At 42.0% G+C, this 16,430-nt stretch overlaps 1 protein-coding gene across 1 annotated transcript in view; it reads left to right on the top strand.

Moving 5' to 3' along the window:
• Nucleotides 1-16,430, top strand: part of PECAM1 (platelet and endothelial cell adhesion molecule 1) — a 51,943-nt gene that overhangs the window by 20,468 nt on the left and 15,045 nt on the right. Inside the window, exons 9-14 of the mRNA XM_026654444.1 lie at nucleotides 315-419; nucleotides 1,490-1,517; nucleotides 1,972-2,045; nucleotides 4,166-4,219; nucleotides 7,248-7,316; nucleotides 14,432-14,488. Coding sequence (XP_026510229.1) covers nucleotides 315-419; nucleotides 1,490-1,517; nucleotides 1,972-2,045; nucleotides 4,166-4,219; nucleotides 7,248-7,316; nucleotides 14,432-14,488 — 387 coding nt within the window. The remainder of the gene's footprint in view (nucleotides 1-314; nucleotides 420-1,489; nucleotides 1,518-1,971; nucleotides 2,046-4,165; nucleotides 4,220-7,247; nucleotides 7,317-14,431; nucleotides 14,489-16,430) is intronic.

Here is a 16,430-nt window from a genome sequence, read left to right on the forward strand (position 1 = left end):
TCAGGGAGAGCCACTTTTTTACAGTGGGCTGTCCCTACATCCTCAACCATACTACGAGAGGCTGAGAAGCCAACTAAAAGCTTTCCCTGACTGGACTTAGGAACAGATCCATCCGATAGGGAAGAGCCCAGTAGTGAACTCTGGATGGTAACCCATTTAAAGCTTTTGCAGCGCTGTCTGAACTCACCCTCCTGAGCACTAAATACTTCTAATAATGCCAAGATCACCTGCAGTGAGGACTCGGGAGTTGTAAAAGCCAGTAGTGACTTCATACCACTGCATGTATTGTCACACATGTCTCTTCTCATTTCCAGTCATCCTGGCTTCATGGCAGAAAGGGTTTATCGCATTATTTGTCTTGGCTGTAATTGCCATAACAGCTTCTGGTTTCTGGTGGTACTGGCGTAAGAAGGAAAAGGGTAACAATGAATATCTTCTATTCTCTGGGTGCTGAATGAATAGAACAAATGAGGGGGTTGGCTTCAAGAACAAAGGACTGGGTGGGGGGAAAGGTGACAAATGTAGGATTTTAAACCACCCCAATGGTGGAGGTTGTTTGGCTTGGAGGTTTTGGTTTGATCCATCATAAAGCTATGAAATTCAGATCTGGGTTCTAGTTCTGGGCTCCCCCTTACTTCCACAAATTCAGGTGTGTTCAGGCCCATCTCTAATCCTTATTGCCTCAAAAACTTGAGGTTCTTACTCAGCATTTATTCAGTCTCTACTTAAAAACAATTCCTATTAATTGTGAGTTTTGACTAAGTAGTGACCTCAGGATTTGGTCAATGATAATTGCGTTACTCTTTCACATTTTTTGTTATAGAAAAATGGGTAGGACTGGTTTAAATCCATTCTGAATCAAAATATCTGGGAAAATTTGCAGTGTCTGAAACTCCCAGATATCTGTATATTGGCCTGCCTAAGGAGCAGGATTTTAGATCACAGCATCCCTGCAAGAGTACATCAGATCCAGAGGACTGGTTGGCTAAAGGGATTGGAAGTAGGATACAGAGTGTTAAGTAATTTACTTAATTTTGGTCCAGGTCAGTATAGCTCTGCAATCAAAAGTTAAGGTCTGAAAGCTTTCCAGTGGACTATATGGTGCTCTGTACATGAAACCATCATATTTAGCCTCTTAGTTAATAGTCTCAGAAGAGAGGCCAAGAACTGAATGGGTCATGGATTCTGAGATAGCCCTTCATCTTTGGAAATATCCCCACTAGATCAAGAGGGGGATGTGAGGCAGCCTGTATTGAAACTGTCAATGCTGTATCTGTTCTGTGCTCATACTGGACCATGAAGTCCTCTAGTCAATTTGGCAACTTCCACATCCACTAAATAAGATACCAAACTTCACTGTGGCCACTAGACATGATCCTAACTCAGGGATGGATGGGCCCCACATGTAACTTTCATTTTCACCTTTTATGCGTTTGTCTCTCTACTTGTGCAGGATATAACAGATTACCTCTTCTCTTTCCCTTGCAAGGTAAACATCCTTCCATGGAGATGTCTGGGTAAGATGGCTTTCTTTCTGGAAATGGTAAAATGTTTGATTGAAATGCTGGAGGCTTATGTTACACATATATGGTGAATCTTATTAGGTCTCACAGCTGGAGACAATAGGCAGTTGTGGCTACTTGCTGCAGACCACCTACTCAGAAACAACAGGATGAGGAAATAATCCAAAAAGGAAATGGGCTAATTACTAAAAATGGGGAATGACAGGCCTACATTTCAATGCCTTCAAATGTAGGATTAAAATCAAATAGACATATGGTAGAAGAAAAGGGAGATAACATTTGACATTGGGGTTTGCTTATGCTCCTATTGAGGTCAACAGCAAAACTTCCATTAATTTAAAAAGATTATAAAGGAGTGGTGCCAATTTAAACAATAAACACTTTATTATTTTTTTACTTTCAAGGATGGTTCCTTAGTCATGTCTATTTTTGTACGTTTCCTTTTTAGATCCACAGCAGCCACTAATTCGACTAGTGAGAAACTGCCATCTGGACCGAACCATTATACAGAATTCTATCCTGGTAGAGTATTTTTTTATACTCTCTGGTAGCATATTGCTTTAATGAACAAATGTTTGTTTAAAAGTTTGGCTTCGCATGGTCATGATATGTACTGGGGCCCAATTTTTAATTAATGGAATAATAGATGCACCCACAAAAAACAGCATTTGTACTTGTAGATATGAGAATGAGGATATGTAGTTATCCAGTCTGCATGTACAAATGTAAGGGGTTTTTTTGTTTGTTTTTTGGGGCGGGGACGCTATACACAATGAAACCTGGTCTGAAAATGAGGTGGGTATAGTGGTTAGAAATGGCTTAATGGAACGGGCCTTAGTAATACTAGGGGTTGAGATGAGACATGACTTAGGATAGGGACCAGATCAGGTTTAGACTTGTGTTGATTTTTGAGGCCCAATCAGATGTAGTACTGTGTTTGTGTTGGTTAGAACTGTCATCTTGTAAGCTGTTCTCATGAGATGACAAATTTTTATAAGCTGTTCTGCCATGTTGGGCTGACTATTATTGCGAGATTTTTTTGGCTACTGGTGAACTGGAACTTTAGGCTCTTTCTTATCTTGAATGTGACTAGAGCTGGGTAAACTATTGTGAACCATTTAATCTAGTAACTCTTTGGCCAATTATGTGAATAGTCTTGGGCCTGGTCTACACTAACCCCCCAAGTCGAAGTAAGGTACGCAACTTCAGCTACGTGAATAACGTAGCTGAAGTCGACATACCTTAGTTCGAACTTACCGCGATTCAGATGCGGTCCACACGCGGCAGGCAGGCTCCCCGTCGACTCCGCGGTACTCCTCTCGCCGAGCTGGAGTACCGCAGTCGACGGCGAGCACTTCCTGGTTCAACTTATCGCGTCCAAACCAGACGCGATAAGTCGAACCCAGAACTTCGATCCCCATCCGCCGAACTAGCGGCTGGGTGTAGACCAGCCCTCAGAGTCTTATGAATTTTAACTTCTTTCAAATTATTGGAGAATAGTTTATATAAACACATTTCAGTTTATGATCTGCTTATAAACTACTCACTACAGTAATAGACTTACTATTTGCTATACGTAACTTTAGTTAGTTCTGTGAAACAATGTGACTTAAGATTCATCTATTTTTTCTGCTCCCTGACTGGATGAACCCCAGACTCAGAGCTTCCAAGATGACCATCCAGACACTATGAATATATACAGGATTCTCATAAGCCATTCTTTCCCTAGATATTCTTGTAAGCACATTCATACCAAACATCAGATTATTAATCTTCATGGTCTTCTATGCAAGATAGGCAGTATCCCCATTTTACAGATGGGGGGAACCGAGGTAAAGGCAGATTAAGTGTTCAACAGCACAACCAAGGCCACAGAAAGACATAACAGAGCAGAGATTTAGGAGTTTATGGCTCCCAACTCTGTGCTCAGACCACTAAATAATAATAATTTTGTATTTACATAGTATCTTTCATCCCAGGATCTCAAAACACTTCATAAAGGTGAATAAGCAACTTAGCCTCTTTCTGTAGAAGGAAAAACCAAGGCAGAGATCAGGTGACCTGCCCAAGGGGCAGAAGAACACATGACTGCTCACTTACAGTCCCTGCTTTTTAGCTACTAAATAATCCTGCCTCTCCACTAGAAAACACCCCTCTCTTGTTCATCTTTTCCAAACTCTGGAAGACACCAGTCTTCAAGTTAAGTTTCACTAGTCCATCCCCTCCTTTCCCCCTCCCCCAAAAAAAAACAAAAACAAAAAAACCCCACTATGTCCAATATGTTTTTTGATCTCTGCAGGCTATTTATTGCCCTCAATCTGAGTCCGAACTCCACTGGTGTCAGTGATCCAATGTGGGTAAACTGTCACCTTGTGGAAAGATCTCTCAATGTGAACAAAGTTATTCCTTGATTTCCTTTAGCTTTAAACTGATCCTCTTATAGGGCCAAATTCTGCTCTCCTATATTATGTGAGTGGCTTGGACATGTACCCAAGGGCAGAATTTCCCCTAAATAATTAAATCATTACATATTGTGACAGTAGGAGGTTTCTGTTGTATTTTAATGAGAAAGCTAAATGAATGAATCACACCTATCCTAAGCTGCTTGTTGGCTCACTTTCTGCTTGTGTATTTAATTTTAGGATCAGGTTACATTGAAGATGAAAATCCTGTAAAACCAACAGATGAAAATAAAGGTAATTTCAACACTCTTTTTTTAATCATAACTTTTTTTTATCATTGTGGAATTAAAAGTGGTGGGAACATGTCTGATTGTGAGAGCAGGGGACTGGCAATTAGGCCATCTAGGTTCATTTGTTTTCTCCCACCTTGTCGTCAGTGATGCTGGGGGAAGTCACTTATCCTCTCTGTGTCTAGGTTTTTTGTATTTCCCACTTGCAAAATGAGAGTAACAATGTCCATGTCCCAGGCGTGTTCTGAGCCTAATGAGTTGCTTCTGTTGATTGGTGGCATAGAAAAAGAAAACTATTATTACAAATTATTATTATTATAATATACTGTATTATTACAACTATATTTCAAACCACCAATATTAGTTTTGAATCTTTTACAGAGAATCTTTCACAGGCTTCCTTTACCTTCTTTCATCATTTTTCCAGATCTTGACATTTTAAGCAGTAAAAAACGGGTGTCAAATATGAAGAAAATGATCTTCCAGCTAACTGAGGCACCAAATAAGTTTTAAAAAAATACAATTATTACTTTAAAAAGGAGGTATCCGGTATTGCATCATCTAGATGCATAGTTGTATACAGATACAAAGTATTTTTCAGGACTGAGTGTTTAAAAGAACTAATTAAAAAGCATTGCTTAAATGTAAATATTCTGGTGATATTATGGCTGAAAACTCATAGACAGATACTACCATGTCCACCCTCTCCTCTTGCTCCCATCTGTGCTTGCCACGTAGGCATGTGAGTGTTCAGAATGTGATTCCTGCTAACCTGATGTATAACATGGTCTTGGCTGGGCAAGCCCACAACAGAAATGTCTTATGGCCTGCATTATTTAGGATTATTTAGTGATTATCACTTCAAAAGTTTTTTTTCTCTTACTTAATTGGCCTCTCAGAGTTGGTAAGACAACTCCCACCTGTTCATGCTCTCTGTATGTGTGTATATATATCTCCTCGATATGTTTCACTCAATATGCATCCGAAGAAGTGGGTTGTAGCCCACGAAAGCTTATGCTCTAATAAATTTGTTAGTCTCTAAGGTGCCACAAGTACTCCTATTATTTAGGAGGTTAGATTAGATGATCACGGTGGTCCCTTCTGGCCTTAAATTCTATGAATCCTATGAAAAGACCGTTCCTTGCTCCAAAGAGCTGATAGCCTAAATATGAGGCAAGAGACATCAGATGGCTACAACGATCAGACGTTACTGGTTAGCATGAAAAGCACCAATCTCAGCACACCAGCTGGCTAGCTGCTGTCAAGCTTTTCATAGGCATTGTGGAAAAGGGGAGTCGTAAAAAGGGATTTGGAGGAGGATAACTGGGTGGGTTTGCTGATGTTCTATCAGGAGCTCCACCCTTACAGCATGGGAGAAAGCGCAAAGGGATATAGTTGAAAATGTAACAAAGGGGCATTGAAAATTGGTATCATTGGCAGAAAGGAGGTGAGAGTCACTGTCCCAGCACTGTATGAGATAATAGGTAAGGCTGGGATAGCCCATAAAGGTCTTTAAAGGGAAGACAAGTAGTACAGTGGAGAAGGAGGAGCCAATGGAGAGCACAAAGGTTGAGGTGACGAACCAGGAAAATTATTGTAGTGGCATTTTGAATGGATACAAGTGGGGCAAAGTGGGATTAATAAAGGCTGGCGAAGAGGAGGTTGCCATTGTCAAGACTAGAGAGGGTCTGGATGAGAGTTCTAGCAGCACAAATGGAGAGGAAAGGCTAGGACTTAGATCTTGTGCAGGAAGAAGCATCCAGATGTAGACGAAGCCTGGATGTGAGGATCTAAAGAGGGGGCCGAGTTGAAGGAAAAGGTTACAGGCCTGGGTGACAGGCAGGAGGGTGGTGGTGTCCATGGTGATTGAGAAAAGAGGAATGTGGGAAGGCTTGTGGGGAAAGATTGCTGGGTTTTTTTTAGCCATGTTGACCTTATGCTTATAAATTGACATCCCTAAGGAGATGTCAGAAAGACTGAGATTATTTTGGACAGAAGGAAAATAGGTCTGGAATGGAAAGGTAGCTCTGAGTGTCATCAATGTAGAGATGATAGTTGAATTCATGTTTGCAAACGAGACTTCCTCAGAGAAAAGTTATAGAAGGGGACCGAGGATGAAGGCCAGCAGAGCCCTAAAAGAAAGTTGCAGGGAGGGCGTGATGAGGATCCTCGGAGTGAAATGCTGATGGAGTGACTGAGGAGGAAGGAGAACAGTCAGGAGTGAACAGGTTCATGAAAGCAGAGGGCGGGATTTCAAGAAGGGAAGCATGGTTGAAGGATGAGCAGGGAGTATTGGTTCTGAACTTCGGCTAGGAGAAGGCCATTGAAGACTTTGAGAGCTGTTTTAGTGGAGGGCAAGGGGTGACTGGAAAGGGTCTAGTCTGGAACTAGGGGAGAAGAGCTCTAGACAGCAGTTGTTGATGGCACCTTCAATTAACTTAAATAGAGGGGAGATGGGGCGACAGCTGGAGATACCGGTGGGGTAAACAGTGGGTTATTTGAAGATGCTAGTGACTAAAACACGCTTGTACTGTGAGGGGAAGGAGACTGATGAGAGGGGATCAGAAGTGGGGGCAAGAGATAAGAAGATGGGAGGGGGACATTGAGATAAACAGGGGTTAAAGAAGCACAGAGGAGATGCTCCTTTGTCAGTGACAGGGGAAAAGGAGGAGAAAATAATGGGGACAGGAAGGGCGGAGAAAGTGGGAGAGACAGAGTAGTTGGAGCTGGACAGGTACATAGGGGATTCTGGGGCAGGGGATTTTCTAAATTTGCATTTTGCTATTTTTCAAGATTGAAAATAAAAGACAAGAGTGTCAGGCCCCACCCAGACACCACCCAGACACCAAGGTTTTAGAAAGGAGTTCTGCTTCAGCAGGCTGGGCTGAACCCCCATCTGCCATGAACAGGGCCCAACCATGTGCCCATTAAAATCCCTGTGAGCTTGACTTCACTTGTGTCAGGATCAGGCTCACAGCAAGTATGGCATAGGGAGTGCTACAAAGAAACATCTTCTTGCTATTTTGGGGCAGGACCTGACCATGAGAGTGCTGAGGTGGAATATACTGAAGTTGAAGTGTCAACGCCTGATCCTTACAAAGGTAACTAGCTGGCTGACCTATCTAGTTATGTATTGGGAGTAATTACGGACCTGCTGTTTCTGCCATTGATTTCACTTGGAGCAGGAGTAGGTCATATTGTGTATGCATGGTAGTTCCCTGGTAATAGCTCTCAGTGATGCAAGACTACTGTAACAACAGCAGGACTGCTGTTACCAGAGTCAACCAGTGCTTTTCCTTTCCTCCATGATTCTCTTGTGCACATGCCCTGCCCTTCCACATAAGATCTTTGGCTAGGCAGGGCTACCGTTCTGGTCAGGACACCTCTCAGGATCAGGACGGTGAAGGCCTGGGATCCCAGAAAATGGTGGGGTTGGCAGTCATGATGGTGAAGCTTGCTCCAATAGCCTCTGTCTGTACTTCGTCTGTTCTTCCTTTGTTCTTTCATACTTCCCCTCCAAATCTTTCTTTTAAGGACCCCAGAAAGGGAGTTGAAGATGGAATAGCCATCCCCTCACTTTGTCCATTAATTAGGTTTCATATCCAATATACTAATTTTGGCTCATTAACTTCCGGCTCCTCATCTCCTGTTTTTAACCCAGCATAAATTCAATGCAGTCCATGAATGATATCAGTAGGCCTTTTTAATTTAGATTAACTCAATTCATCTGTCTCCCTTTTGCACCTTTTCCCATCAACATTTGTTGTTATAGGTTATTGTAACATCTTATGAACTTTTACAACTTTCTTACAGTTGAGCTCACAAGTGGGGTAAATGGGTAGGCCCCATTGTCGCATGTCTTAATAGTTCCATGGTGCAGCACGTAGCACAGCAGAGCTGCTCCATAACTAGGGCGCCCATGCACTCTGGTAATACCAATAATAATGATGGTGGTCGCCAGAACTCTTAGCGTGGCGTTACAGTGCATCTCCTCGCAGTCTTTGAGGTAATTGTCTTGCTGGATCCTACTCCCGAATGACGGCACGTACAACTCAGTCTTTTCGCCTCACCCAAAGCAGCATGGTATCCTCAGTCTCCTTGTGCAGAAAGTGGGCAAATTGTTCGGAACACACATAAAAGCCCAAGCAGTTAAGAATAAATGAAATCCATTTGGGATGTTAAGCCATGTCCCAGCTCTCAGCTTTAGCTTGAGAAACTGAATAGTCAAGGGAAGAAATTCACAAACTTGCCCTTTCCAGCTAGGAAAGGATTCCTGTTTATTTCGGTGCTGAAGACATTCTTGTTTCGTTAGCAGTACAAATGGTTGTTTGTACAAATGTACTGCCTCTGAGCTTGGCAGCAAAAGACAGCTGGCTTCTCAGGGCTCTGACTGCAATACGCTGTCGTTCTCTCCTTGGGGTTCTGTGACTGCATTCGAAGCCGGTAACCTATTTACCATTGTTAAGTGGTGCACTTAGATATTAGAGCAACTGTATTGTATTTTAGGGGATTACTAGTAATTATGTCTAGAGTTACAAACGTTTCACACACCTCTAGGCATGCCCAGTGCAGTACAAGGGCGTAGAATGTTGTAAGAGGTACTTTCTATCAGATGAAATTTTAACTAAGATCTTTGTTAGGGGCAAGTTAATGAACACCTAAAAGAGTAAGGGATAACCTTTGCATCCCAGCCAGCATACTCCCTCTCTCAATAATATTTTTCTAACATCCTAGGCTGAGTGTAAGGTCCAGTCTATACAACACAAAGTGCCATATTAACTCGATCTAGTTAAATTACAGTAGTGGATTGACATTTTTAAAAGATCCTGTTTTAAATGGGATTGGACCATGTTTTAACTACGTGATACTGTTTCAAGTTAGCCTTGGACTATACAAATCTGTATCGTGGTTCAGGAGTCTGATTAAAGCATGGTTTGGTCCTGTCTGTCCCGCAGTACTAAATCATGCAACTCAGCATGCTTAAAGCTTACACTGTTGACGCTTTTTGTAGTGTAGACGAGACAAAAGCTACTGCGTAGCATATAAGTGCTTTCTTTCTGTGCGTGGTCACTGCACTACCAGTACCTACTGCGTTACTGGGCCACGCATTTTGAGATACTGCTAGAGTGGAAGCTGTTCTATGAAACCAAACTGCAGTCTATGAAAAAGATTAATTCTTTCAACTCTGCACTGCACGATACAGGATAAGATTTAGGCCATGTCTACACTAGCACTTACGTTGGCACAACGTTTGTTGTTCAGGGGTGTGAAAACACAATTGAGTGCCATAAGTTTTGCCGGTATAAGCGCTCATGTGCACAGCGCTATGCTGGCAGAAGATGCTCTCCCGTAGGCATAACGCGGCTACACAAGTGCTCTTACAGTGGCACAGCTGTAGAGGCACAGCTATGTTGCTGTAAACTTGGAAGTATAGACATTGCCTTAGTCTCAGGGAGAGAGAGGAGTAAGGCCAGGGTTTGTTGGTTTGTTTTTAATACTTTTTCAGTAACTACTCTCACCCATATAAAGGACTTTGGCTCCTGGATTCCCATCAATGCTTTTATCATGTTGACCTTGCTCATATTCTGCTTCAAGACACGGTGTTCTTTCAGGTTTCTGTTACCATGACAATGACCAGTGCCTCTGGTCTGAGTGAACACTTAATGATCCTCATACTTAGCTTAAGGCCTTCAGTATTAAGCAATTAAATCCCCTCTGGCTCTATCTATTTTCTGAACAAAGGCAAAGTACACAACAACAAAGCTAGGTTTACATTCTACTCCGGGTGGATGCACTCCTCATCCAGAAGGCAGCATTCAGAGCTAAGAGTGTTTGCACCGGGCAGCCTCTTCACCCAGGAGATTACATTTTACTTTCAATTTTATCAACAGCAGATTACGTTTTAAAAAAAAAAATGAAGGACCCGACCCTGCAAGATGGTGAATACATTCAATTTCCATTGCCTTCAATGGGAGCTCAGGTATTCCTCAATCACTCAGGATCAGGCTCTAAATTACTATATCTAATTATACAAAGGTCTCTTCCTGCTGCCACTGGAGTCAGCATCAAAACTCCCATTGACCTCAAGGGGAGCAGGATCAATAATTAATGCATAATAGTAACCTTTGGGGCAGTTTTGAGGATAAGGATTAATTAAACATCCCCCTCAGCCCCCAAAAAATCCAATTATAGAATGATGTGTGTCAGCACTAAAGAGCTATTAGCATTTTGCCCTTTTCCCTCAAACCAAATCTCTCCCGACTGATCACTTTTCTAGGATTGCTGAATATTCTTGACCACCTTATGGTGGTAAATATGCAGTGGCTGTGGGAACCATTTCTGCACTAGATCTCCCTTTCATCATTGCTCAAATGAAAGCTGCACCAGCATTGTTAAGGGTGGTAAATCTGCCAGAAGAAAAGCTAATGTAGACAAGGCTTCAGTGCCTCATTTTTCTCCATCTGTAAATTTGGGATTATTTGATACCCCTCCTTTGTGAGCAGCGATGGGATCCTCTAATGAAAGTGGCTAGCTAAGTGTTGGGTATAGAATTATTTTTGGGAGGTTAGAGTTGTTTGCTGATTTGATATTTAAAGAGGTGCTGGTGATGGGGACTGGTGTAATAAATCTTTAAGGAGAGACTATGCTTAACAAAACCTATTGCATATCTTTTCTAAGTTAATTGTTGTTGTGACACAATACTTGTGCAATGAGTCAGACCCTTTATTGTTAACACAAGGAAAACAAAGACCAAAGCTAAAATATTGTCAGGAAATATCCCTAAAAGGGGAAGGGAGAAACTGCTAACTGTGGCTCAGTAAGAACATGCCCCTCCTTTTACTTCTATAGCTGGTTAGTCAATTGCAGGGTGCAGCATTATAAGGTCATTTGGAACAAAATGTCATTATTTTTAGGTCCTTTATGCTAGCACATTTACTCAGGGCTAGGAAAAGAACAACTTATGAAAGGTGTTATATATACACACACACACACACACACACTGGCATAAAATCAAAATAAATTGGACAGAATTGAAATAATCAAAACCATCTAAGGGCCTGATCCAGCTCTCAGTGGTAATCATTTCATTGAGTCCCATGGAAGTTGACCCAGGCTTGTAAAATACTAAAATAAATGTGTTAATTCAGGATCTGAGCCATCTCTGGTTAGAATGATGGGAAGACTCGTTTTGACTTCCCTGGCAACTTAAACAATAGAACAAAAACATGGTGAAATCCAGAGATTGTTATAGCATGAAAGTTCATGACCAATCAGCATTGTTGTGATTAAGTGCTTGCTGAAATTCGGGTCCTGCTGCTATTGAAATCAGTGGGAGTTTTGGAATTGACTTCAATAGCACTTAGCCCCCAGTGTCTAAAGTGTGTTTAGCAGAATTATTTAAAATTAATTCAAAAGAAATCTTTTTGGGATTGCAGAATGTGTTCCCAGGGTGCATGAAACACTGAGCTATTTAACAATTCACTCTCCTGATTCTCAGTTTGACTGCAGAATAAATATAGGAGTCTCTCGCTCTATAGGTTTTAATGGTCTTGTGGATAAAGTACAGGACTGAGTCCAGGAACCTGAGTTCTTTTTCCAGCTCTGCAACAAACTTCCTGCATGATCTTTGGGAAGTCACTTAACTTCTCACTTAACCGTTTCACCTAAGGAAAATTGAAGATAACCGACCTCAGAAGTGTTGAGTCCCTTAACTGATGTTTCTAAAATGTGTTGATCCTTAACAGGCCCAGCTTCCATTGGCCTTTAGGCAGAATTAGGATCTGTTGAAATTCACTTGAGACATAGTTCGTCTAAATTGCTTCCACTACAGTTTGGCTGGTGAGTGCGGACACAGCCAACCCATGTTTACAAACCTATTTCTAGGTTCTTTTGTCCTGGCCACAGGAATTGGCCAAACTATGATTAAAGTTAGTTGACCTTGAACCATTTTAAACATTGTTTAGCTAGTTTGTGACCCAGAGTTGATAGGGACATTACCAAGGGGCTCTGCAATAACTTTTTGCTTAATATTGAAAGGTAAAGAATTGCTTATTTTTGGGTCTGTTTGGTGTCAAAGAGGAAGGAGCAATCTTATGAGACTTTTATCATTTTGAGCTAACATCTCACAAGACCAGAGTGTTATCACGCCTAGACCCAGCTCTGAGAGAGCCTTTAATAATGATATCTAGCTCTTACATGGTGCTTTGCAGCAGTAGATCTCAAAGTACTTTACAAAGTAGGTCACTGTGATTTATCCACATTTTATAGAGGGGGTAACTGAGGCACAGACTTGTGACATGACTAGCCCAGAGTCATCCCCAGCAGGCCAGTGGCAGAACTGGGATTAGAACCAGGTCTCCTCAGTTCTAGTCCAGTCCACTGCCTCTCACCCAAGCCCTGTATCCCAAAGTAAACCTAATCCAGTTCTGGATCCAAATGCCACTTTTTTTAAACCCATCCCTTGTTGAAAGCTTCGATTATCAGCATACTGCAATTTGACTTGATATAAGCCAGGCCTTATAAACCTGTTTCTTAATAAAATAACTCAGACCTGGTCTACACCTAAAACTTAGGTGAACCTAGCTACATCGCACAGGGCTGTGGAAAAATTTCATGCCCTGTGCAACATAGTTAGGTTGACCAAACCCCCACTGCAGTGACAGGTAGGCCAATGGAAAAATTCTTCCAGCAACCTAGCTACTGCCTCTCAGAGAGATGGATTAACTCAGCAACGGGGAAACCCCTTCAGTCGATGTAGAAAGCACCTACACTTCCACAGCACACCTGCTGTGCCGCTGTAATGTAGACATCCTTCAGATGGGGAAGAGTAAGAGAATTCCGGGGAGCAGAAGGTAAGAAAGACCTTGGGTGCAACCCTGCCATCCTTGTGCAGTCAAAACTCCCATTGACTTCAGAAAAATCTACCTGTGCACATGAGAGTCGCATGGCGGGGCCCTTCAAGAAGCCCTCGTAAAGCTAAAAGCCTTTGTCCATTCAAGGAGCAGAACCATGCTAGGAAGTATTTAAAATAGAGTTGTTGCTAGCAGGGTTCTAGCATGGTTCCCCTGGCTGCTGTGTGACCCCAGGGATTTTTTTCTTGAGAACCATGTTAGTCACATGGTAGCCACAGCTGTGTTGCTGCAGTAGCTAATGAAGATGTTGGGAACTTGGGTTGTGCTGGCAGCTGGCTCAGCCCTGCCTCACCTCTGCCAGGAGGAGCGCCTGTGTTTATTACCGTGCTCCGTAAAAAGGATCTCAAACAAGCATCAGACAGGAAAAGTCTTTCTTTTCATTTGGTATTTTTGGATGGTCCCTCTCAGAATAAAAGCTCTTTGCAGGATTTACCATAGCAGATAAAAACGGGAACCTCAGAGCCCGGAGGAAAACTTTACTGAGGATTCTTCTGCAGCCTCAGCTGTATGGAGCTTGTGTGGGTAAGGTCAGCTATAGCATTTTGGAGGAGGAAACCCAGTAACATTAGCCTTTTGAGGCTTCAATCTCTGTCTATTCTTCCCTCAATCTCTCCTGCCTATCCGTACCCTCTCAGCCTTCCCTTCCATTCTGTCTTCAGCTCATGTACCACACTCCCATGGTAAATTTGGAACTGTCTTGCATATTCCCACTCCACCACCATGAACGGGGAGATCTCCCTTTTGTAAAAATCTCATTGATCCTGAACACTGTAATGCTGAGTGTGAGAAAGTTCCCTTGAGCCTTCCCACAAAATTAAAGCAGCTCCATGAAAGGAAGATTTAACTAGGAGGAGCACAGAGTGTGTGAGCAGTTTTCAGAATGCAGACCTCATTTTGTGAGCCCTTACATCACTTAAAGCAGCTTGTCCAGTTTGAGGGAAACTAGTGAGGGAAAAGCTTTACCCTAGGGTAAGATATTCCTTGTAAAATCTGAGGATCAGTTTAATGCTGGGGAAACGTGTGTGTGTGTGTGTGTGTGTGTGTGTGTGTGTGTGTGTGTGAATCAAATTTATAATGGGAAGCTAATTTCAACATTAACTGGAGAGGGTCCATCTCTCTATCACATAGACACGGGGAGGATAGGGGGCACAGCTGGTTTTTCATCCAGACATGGAATGGCGCATTGCTGTTTATATAACGGTTTCCTCTAAAAGTAAAACAGCGTGTTCTGTTTGTGTAAGGAGCTTAACATAAAGCAAACAAAAAAAGGAAATAAATTGATTCTGTGCCAATACATTTTCCAGCTCCTGTAAAGAAGGGGACTGATACAGTATATAGTGAAATCAGAAAAGCTAATAATGGTAAGTAAGCTAGTGAAAAATTAAACACACGAAGGAGGTTTGGAAGCATTTGTATCTAGATAGGTTAGAAGGTAAAGGGTATAGAAAAGAGACATTGAGGTCCTATGGACACATCCCACATAGCAGCTAAGAAAATTTAAGTGCTGATACATTTCATAGCATCTTCGTGATTTCCCCCAAAGTAATGATCTGCAGTGTGGTGAGATTAACAACTGGAACGTCTGCTCCATTAATCCATTCATGTTCTATCTGCCAAAAAGGGCTGCTTCGGATCTGAATCTGGATTTGAACTTGCCCCAATTTGTGTGGGTTTGGGGTTTGTGTTCTGAATCTAGCTCGATTCCAATTGCTAAGATTGACCTTAGGTTTTTTTTGGAGGGGGGTTGGTTTTTTTTGAAGCCCACTCCTTTCTGTAGGCTTCAGAGCCCAAGCCCAGCCCAAGGTGCAGCTTCAAAGTGCTGTGTACTCATGTCTCATTTTAGACTGCTAGCACAAGCCCAAATCTGTCCTCCCAGGTTGGAATATACTTGTAGTGGCTCACTATTTCCCATACTGTAGAATATTATGTACTTTGGGGTATTTCTTCTGTTTTCCTGTCTTAATAATAGTTATTTTAAAAATATACGTAACTCCCACACATCTGTATTGCAGCCTCCACTCTATCCTGCCCCTAAACCGAACAGCTTTGAAGCAATATTATCACACTTAATTTCTTTTTTAATACAATCAGATTCCCTCCAAATTGTGGACACTACCCACTTCCTCCTTGCAGATTGTGAGGTCAGCAAGGATCCTTCTCTGTACCTGGATCCCAGCAGGTATCTTACTGCTAGTGACTATCGACAGTTGCTCTGGCAGCACTGAAATTCCAGAGACACCTAGGTTAAGGGTGCTTCCTGCTAGCTTGTCAAACACCCTATCAGAGAGGATTTCCTTCCATCTCCTTTGTATTAGGAAATATCTATTTGTAAATGTCAGGCTGTAGTCTGGCCAGTTTCTCTTTTTTTCTCGCCATGTGGCTTTTGTTGTGCATGTCACGTTTGTTTTTCTATTTTTCAGTTTTCATCTGGGATTGTCCTTCCCGCATACACAGTTTGCACTTCTATAGAACTTCCCCTCTGAGAATTTCAAAGTACTTCACAAATCTTACTTAATTCTATCATGTGAGGCACAGTAGGTCAGTTTTATCTCCATTTTTCAGCTGAGTAAACAGAGAGATTGAGTAATTTGCTTAAGGTCACAAAGATGGACAATGGCAAAGCTGGGAATAGAGCCTGGGAGTTCTGATTCCCAGTTCATTGTTATAACCACTAGCCCACACTCCCTCTTTGCAGTCTTTCTTTTACCAAAAAGCAAAATAGCCTTTATACTAAAGAAGAGGTCAGTTACTTGGCAGAGAGAAGCCCTTGTAGCTTTGTAAGACAGCAGGTTTCAGGAGTCTGACCCAAAGCCCATTGAAGTCAGTGAAAAGATTCCCACTGAAGCATAGGCTTTGGATCAGGCCCTTAATGGAATGCAGAAACAGATTGTGTACTTCTTCTTTGTGCCAGGGTGGTGAAGCCAGAAGTATTACGCTTTTCATGATACCATTCCTTTTTCCCAGAGTGGAGAGAGCCGTATATACTGTACTGCAGAGACCTTTTGCAAGACCTAATTCGTCAGATCAAGTGTGTTTGAGAGGATTATTATTCAAGGCACTTACAACAAATACAGTTTTATAAGGCAGGAAGTCCAGCAAAATAAGATTCGATTGAAAGTCTGGGCTGAATTGGACAGATGATACGCAAGCACCCCCTTAATCTTACAATCCACCTGCTCTCTTATATATAACATTCTACAGTTTCAGTTATTTTTGGAAACTTAATAACAGCGTATTGTTCTAATCCCATTTGTTTTTCCTGACTGACACACAGGAAAAGTGTTTCAAATAGATAAGCGGGAC

This window comes from Terrapene carolina, unplaced genomic scaffold, assembly GCF_002925995.2.
Source record: "Terrapene carolina triunguis isolate 2854851 unplaced genomic scaffold, T_m_triunguis-2.0 Scaffold192, whole genome shotgun sequence".
Classification (NCBI taxonomy): domain Eukaryota; kingdom Metazoa; phylum Chordata; order Testudines; family Emydidae; genus Terrapene; species Terrapene triunguis.